The sequence below is a fragment of the Sinocyclocheilus grahami genome, unplaced genomic scaffold, assembly GCF_001515645.1.
Source record: "Sinocyclocheilus grahami isolate Dianchi unplaced genomic scaffold, SAMN03320097.WGS_v1.1 scaffold19.1, whole genome shotgun sequence".
NCBI lineage: Eukaryota > Metazoa > Chordata > Actinopteri > Cypriniformes > Cyprinidae > Sinocyclocheilus > Sinocyclocheilus grahami.
Window position 1 is genome coordinate 2,523,025 of NW_015505198.1, and position 7,534 is coordinate 2,530,558.

The 7,534-nt window shown below is 39.3% G+C and overlaps 1 protein-coding gene across 2 annotated transcripts; it reads right to left on the reverse strand.

The window, feature by feature from the left end:
- Positions 1 to 4,379: 4,379 nt before the first annotated feature.
- Positions 4,380 to 6,775, reverse strand: neurod6a (neuronal differentiation 6a). 2 transcript variants are annotated; one of them, XM_016237632.1, is made up of 2 exons: positions 6,650 to 6,775; positions 4,380 to 6,158 (listed from the first exon to the last, which is right to left on the reverse strand). In XM_016237632.1, exon 2 carries the CDS (start codon positions 6,146 to 6,148, stop codon positions 5,159 to 5,161), a length of 990 nt encoding a protein of 329 aa, XP_016093118.1. In that variant the 5' UTR covers positions 6,149 to 6,158; positions 6,650 to 6,775; the 3' UTR covers positions 4,380 to 5,158. The 2 variants fall into 2 exon arrangements, with proteins under 2 accessions (XP_016093118.1, XP_016093108.1); XM_016237622.1 differs by having other exon boundaries at positions 6,630 to 6,775.
- Positions 6,776 to 7,534: the final 759 nt, after the last annotated feature.

The following is a 7,534-nucleotide window of genomic DNA, read 5'->3' on the forward strand; positions in this document are numbered from 1 at the left end:
CAAAAGCCATAATGACAAAGCTGACTGGCTGACGGCACCTAAATAGTTATGCATAAAGAAGATATTTTGAAGAATTGAGAGGAAAAAATCCAATGCATGCTTTAAGATCCCTACACAAACTGGTAAAACAAATACCAAAATATTATATAAAATGCTTTTTGCTATCATATGATGTAGTTGGAACATTGTCCAGCCGGGGCTGAAGGAACAATGTTAACTAGTGACATAGGCGGCATCCAAGTATGCACACTTGCCTTCTATATAGTAGGTGAAAAACAGTATATGAAAAGAGTAATATGTTGAAATTCACAGTACCGTCTTAAAAATAAAAGAGGGTTTTCAAAGCAAAGCCAGAAAATAACCATTATTTGGTTCCCCAAAAAAACGTCCATTGAAGAGTTCATGAAATCATTTTTTTTTTAATGTGAAGAACTTTTTAATAATCTAAAGAAACCTTTTCCACTATAAAGAACCTTATGTGCAATGTAAAGGTTCCATGGATGTTAAAGGACCATCAATGTCAATAAAGAACCATTATTTTTAAGAGTGTATTCATAAAACAGCAGGCAAAAAGTAAACTACTTGTTCAAAAGAAGTACCTACTCAGAGAGTATGTAATGAGGTCATGATGGCAGGTTGGCATTGACCTCTGACACATAACCAATAACCATGAAAACAATTTATTCGTGTTTTGTTTAACAAGTCCAATTTAACCACAAGAAACCACTTTCTTGGTCCCTAGCACTTACACTTAAAAAAAGAGCCATTTATAAAAACAAATCCCATGGCCAGTGCATAAATTTCCCATGGCCTTATGGAATAACAAACTTGAGAATTGCAGCATCAAGGATTGTTTAGCATAACACTTAGATGTTCATTCTGTTCACATACTATATATCAGGATACATAATTGGATGGGTCATTCGACCCAAATAACCATGTACAGTTTTACCACTCTGGACAGATTGTATTTGGTGATCATGTTTAGTGTGACTCATCCTTCAATGATAGGATTTGGAACAGAAGGCTTGACATCAGAACACAGAACAGAGCATCACATGGACAAGAGCTATGAGTGATCGTGAATGTGAGTATGTAGTAGTAATTCACCTCCAACCGTCCACACACACACACACGTATGTACACTCACATACACCCACCCACATACATCTACCATATGCTCTTCCACACAACCAACATAAGTAATTTCATTTAACCATTCAAGTGAGATGTATGAAATTCATTCTCACCTGAGCATTAAAAACAAATGACAGCCAAAGTTTTAAACAAGGGTATGGCATGTCTAGGTTAGACGCCATATTGAATTTTACGCGGATGAAAACGAGGCTGTGAGGATAGACTTTACAGCAGGGGTGCCCAAACTCGGTCCTGGAGGGCCGGTGTCCTGCAGAGTTTAGCTCCAGCTTGCCTCAACACACCTGCTTGGAAGTTTCTAGTATGCCTAGTAAGAGCTTGATTAGCTGCTTCAGGTGTGTTTGATTAGGGTTGGAGCTAAATTCTGCAGGACACCGGCCCTCCAGGACCGAGTGTGGGCACCGCTACTTTACAGTCTTTACAATGGCACGCACTATAAAGTCCTAGATCACGTAATTTTCACAACTCACAATTTTCCAAAAGTTTTTGTGTTCATCTGAACAGTCGGTATATGTTGTTGAACACCCAGTACAAATGAACGCACTGTAGGCTTCATTTCACAGCCTCGTTTTCATTCCTGTCAAAAATTAAAATGGCTGTACCTTGACTAAGGTCATATGAGCCAGTTGATAAAGTTGAGTAATGATATTTGAAAAATAAATTTTATACTATGGTCCTTGTTACTAATGCATATTTGCATTGCATTTTCGTTTAGTTCAAAACTAAACTAAACGTCTTTTTAAGCCTATAATCATATCATCGTATTTTAATATAATTCATGTTGGGACAATAGATCAAACTGTCACATTTGTTGTAAATTTATATAATTATTCACAAATTGGTTTGTGTTCCATAATTGTTTTAATAATAACATTTTGCAGTTTAAAACGTACTTAAAAGTGTATTTTATATTTAAAATGGTATATCATTAGAGTTCTATTTATTTGTTTAGGAATAAAATAGGCTATAAACGAGTTTAAATAGGCTAACTGGATTCAGGGTCTGGCTAAAATAAGGCATGCATCTTCTTTGTCAGTTAACAGATTAGTTACGTTTTTATCTAAAAGTAAATAACGCTCTAAAACGTCGACAGAGGCACATAGAGAAGGGCTGCTGCTCATTTTTCAGCTGTTCGTTCCTGACAGCTTTGTCTCTGGGGTAGCATATGTTCTGCCTCTCTCTGAGTTGTGTGAAATATCGCCACTGTGGGGTTTTTCTGACACCTCAACATCCCCACAGCAAATCAAGAGTCTCATCGCACACGGATCGGTGATTGTGCAGGTTGAATTTTTGCACCTGTCAACAGCATTAGGTGTTTTAGGACAACGTGATGATTCATTGGATATTAACGTATATTACGGGTCTATTTTTTCTTTGAAAGCGTGAAAAGGAATCAATTAGGACTACTACCAGAAAAAAGAAGTTTTGTGAGATCTTACACTCTAAAAAATGCTGGGTTAAACACAACCCAGTGCTGGGTAAAATAGGGACAAACCCAGCAATTGGGTTGCTTTGACCCAGCGGTTGGGTTAAATGTTTAACCCAACCTTCTGGGTAGTAACCCAACCGCTGGGTCAAAACAACCCAATTGCTGGGTTTGTCCCTATTTTACCCAGCACTGGGTTGTATTTAACCCAGCATTTTTTAGAGTGTACGAATCTGTTTTGTCAAAACTGCCAGTGACTGTGAAGCTAACTTTAATTTTGGACTATTTTGCTGAGCATTTTATCCTAAACAATTCACACTGCATTCAAGGTTATACATATGATCAATTCATGTAGGCTAATCTAGGCCTATTAGTCGGGAATCGAACTCATAACCACGGTTTGAACAAATTTTTTTTTTCATATATCTATCTATCGTAAACTATTCGTTTTATGGCTTTTAAACCCATTTCATTGTATCGTATTATGAATGCTGTCACTCTGGTTTCTCGGGGATGACAATGCACATCCGCGGGGGAATAGCTGTTTTTGGGCTCCTGATCCGCAGTCTGTCGCTGTTTGGCCCGCGTCCAGCTCGCTGCTGAACTCGGAGACAGGAGAGACTCCAAGCCAGACAACCTTTACTCCCCTAAACCCAGTCCTGAATAACATCTCAAGAACGTCTCATTTTACAATTAACCTTGACCAACGCGCCGCATAGGCCTGCAAACTAATGCACGAGATGGATTTGGTGGATTTTGGCGACTTCATGAATTAAATTCCTTTGTCCTCTGTTGATAAACAGATGCTCTCTTTGCTTTTCTGTAGGTATTTATGACCTATAGGCTAGTGATTGTAGCAGATAGGCCTATATATTTTTAGACTTTAAATTTATAGATCTAAATAATATAGGTTATTATCTTCGTACATTTTAAAGCGTTGTTTGTTCATTGAAGGTTTTGCAATTATCCTATAGAAAACTAAATGCGCCGTTGCATTAAATGTTGTTTTCGTTTTTTCTAGCGGCACATAACGAGGTTTAGATAGCCTATATTTAAAAAACAAACAAACAAAAAAAAAACTACATATATCTATTATATTTTATTTATGATTTGATTTTAGAGAATGTCATGTTTTCAGAACAGTGTTTTCAACATAGAATTGTATTCAATTAAACTTTATTTTACTGTACAAAACAGCTCGACAGTGTATACAAAGACCAGTTTCAGTGCATTCAGTCATTTTTGCACACACACACACAAAAATCCCGTTTGGTGATAAAAATCAGAATGCACAAATCCACCACTGCAGACGTCCATGACATTGCATAAATGATGCGTGACAAATATAATAAGGCAGGTTTTCCCGTGACATGAGTTCACTAGACAGCACACAGACCTTTCCATTAGAGATTTGACATGCTTCAAATGCATTTTCTTACAGTGATTGTTCCGAGATTGTACGCAATGCCACCAATATATCGACGACTTTACATTTGAGAAAATACAGAAATGTCAAACAATCTGTTGCATAATTACATCATCGTGTTGTGCCATCATACTTTTGAAATCATGCGCATAGACAAATGTGAGATATTTGAAATATTTGGAAATGAAGAGGGTGCTTAAATCTCGATTGTCCACATTTATAAAGTTAAATTACACACATTGAAATCAATGAAACAAATGAATAATATACCGTTATTATTTCGTTTTTCAGAATTACATCCATAGCCTATATAAACTTTAAATATATCATCTTCTATAGGAAAACAAATTGATTCAATAAGTGCCTCTTCGTGGTGGTCTTTAACATGTCATTACTATTATTGTAAATAATAATAATAATAATAATAATAATAGGCAATTGTTGAATCAATTTTTACCAACATTTAAATAGTGCCCTGTGTAATACATCACGAAACTTTTCTAAATAAAGATGAAATTTTGATTCAAAGGAAATAAATACAATACAAATACAATACAAGTTCTTACGTTTTTTATGTTACTTCTCATAAACGAATAAACGCATTTATGTATTACAAAATGATGAGCAATTACATTTTTTAACACCAATATTTTGAAGTTTGTGCGAACATTGTTTAGACAAATTAAGTGCATAAATAAATGGCCAGATCGAGAATTATAGACTTGTGTAATGCATAGCACCCTTAGCAATTATTGCTCTTCTATTTTACTGAATTTTCTTCGCAAATATTTGAACGGCCTTATAATTAAAAGATGCCTTTTGGAGCAAGAGTCCTTACTGGCAGATTTAGATCTATAATAAATACTCACACGGGTCATTCAATTAAACTGAAAATAAACGAGAAACTCTGCGTAAAACACATTGATATTGTTTGTGGATTACTTTTCCATCAGACCACATATTTTGTCGGACAGTTTAAAAATCAATAATTAGAAACACTGTAAGCACGTTTTCCATTTAATTAAAAGGGATAAATAATAAAACATCTGATGGCTTAAAACCCAAATCAGAGATGGATTTTATAAATAATACATGTGCGATTGAAAGTCCTGCATTTTCAGTCCTTTTCACTCACGTTTGACTTTCTCTCATTAATTATGAAAAGTGTTTACTTCGTCTTGCACGGGGTAAAACTGGCCGCGGAGGTGAATGTCATACGGGAAATGGAGATCCGAGGAGCCTCTCGCGCTCTGGCTGATGGAGGAGCGCGGCGGCACGGCGCAATAGCGCGCTCCGTAGTGGCAGCTCTTGCCGTATTCGACCGGCTCTTCGTGCTTGAGGGAAAAGATCCCGTTAAAGTTAATAGGCGGGCTTAAGGGACCGTCGAACTGAGGGCTTCCGCATTCCGGCGAGACGCTTTCGTAGAAAGACTCATAGGAGTTGCAGTAGTTGAACGGCCTGAAGGGTTTGACGGCATCTACCGAGGGTCCAGAGGGCGGCACCACACCCGGACTGTGGTAGGTCGTGTACACGGATTCGTACGGCGACCTGCCGGAGAAAGACGCCTCGCCGTTGATCTGATCCGTGATGAAGTTCCTGGCGTTCAGCTGCAGGCATCCGGCCACTAAGTTGGTGGTGGGCTGCGAGAGCCCTTTGCACAGGGTCTGAACGAAGGTCAAGAGGTCAGGCCTCTTCCCGGTGCTCAGGATCTCGGAAAGCGCCCAGATGTAGTTCTTGGCCAGCCGCAGGGTTTCGATTTTCGACAGTTTCTGGGTTTTGGAGTAGCAGGGCACCACCTTGCGCAGACTGTCCAGGGCGTTGTTCAGACCGTGCATTCGGTTCCTCTCCCTGGTGTTGGCCTCCATGCGCCTCATCACGACCCGGTCCACCCTGGCTTTGGTCATTTTCTTTTTCCGCGGCCCTCTCCTCCGAGGCAGATCGTTCTCGTTCTCGTCCTGTCCATCCTCCCGTTCATCCTCATCCTTCTCCGAATCCTCATCCTCCATCGTGTGGGAGAGCGTCTCCACCTTTTTAAATGGCTCTTGTTTGGTGACCTTCATTTCACCCACGCAGTCCCGTGGAAAGTTTGCCCCGAACTGACTGTCCATTATGACAGGATCATCAAATGGAAGAGTCAGCATTGTGCTCTTACTGGGGATGATGAGAGGAAATAGATCTTCTGAATCAATCAGCAGCGATTTAAAAACAACCTATACATGGTGCTCAATAAATACACTCTCACAGGTACAAAAGCTGTCACTGGGGCGGTACCCTTTCACTAAAATGTACCTTAAAGGTACTAATATGCACCCGTTAGGGGTAATCATGGTACAAAGGTGTACCTTTTGAAAAGATACCAGCATGGTAACAGCTTTTGTACCTTTTTTTCTGAGCGTATGCAGTGGTGTATTAACATAACAATTACAGACAGAATTCCAGAAGATATTGATTCTCTAATCAAATCACAAAAATTTAGCTGCAATCGACAATGCAACAGAAATAAATCTGTAAACTTGTTTTCACGTGTGAAATTGTATCACATTCATGCATTTACAAAACACAAGGCTGTAAAATCTGGTGAAAAGGCAGAAACAGTCATGCAGCACAGATGTCGATCCTTACCCTCGAACGATCCAGCTTACCTGGATTATGATGGTGTCAGATGACAGTTTTCATATTTCCTATTTTGAACTTTTTTTTCCGTGTGGTGTATTAGCAGGTGAACAGCTCGTGCGTTTTTCTCACCTCCCCACTGTTCTCCTTGTCTCGCGCTAAGAGAAATGACACTGATGCCAACTGCCAGAGCTGGTACCCATGCCATCTGCCGCTGACGTCACGTGGCATGGGTTGGTCACGTGATCGGTTCCCGGGGGACCTGTATTCCTCCCCTGATCATCTGGCGTGTGCCTCGAGCTGCGTACCACTGCAAAACCACAAAGCAACCTCAATAAAGGACCGAGTACCAGCATCCACCATTAGAATCTGATGCTGTGGATGAACAGGAATGCTGTGAGACGGTCAGGGAATTACATTTCTTAGTCTTTGTTGATAGAAATTAAGAAATTGGGATTTGATTTTCATGCATAAGCGGACTAAATCTAAATATACACAAAATAGCTTCTTGTAAAAAAACATGTAAAAAAAAATGGTCAGTGCTGCTGATGAATGACAGCAGGAACTGGATGATTGATGGCTCTTGTTTGCCTGGTCAGTCTCTTCAAGGGCGTTTGCCAAATGACTGATCCTACTGTCTGTCACTGTGAAAGCATATTCAATTTGACAATCACCTGATTATGAAAACATACATTTAGATAAAGTTTAGATGAATTCTCTTTCTGACATTTAATGAATGTGCCCAGTCAACATGGATTCTGACATTTGAAAGTTTTTTTTCTTCTACATTTGAAAATAAGTCTGGGTTTTTGTTTACTCTCTCTCACACATTGCACACACTCACACCATCCCTCCCCACCTTCCTCACACACAGCCATCCACATTCACACCACAAAGTAGTATGCGAGTGAATC

Coding starts and splice junctions, on each gene's coding strand:
- neurod6a (XM_016237632.1), bottom strand. CDS start 6,148: ATGCTGACTCTTCCATTTGATGATCCTGTCATAATGGACAGTCAGTTC.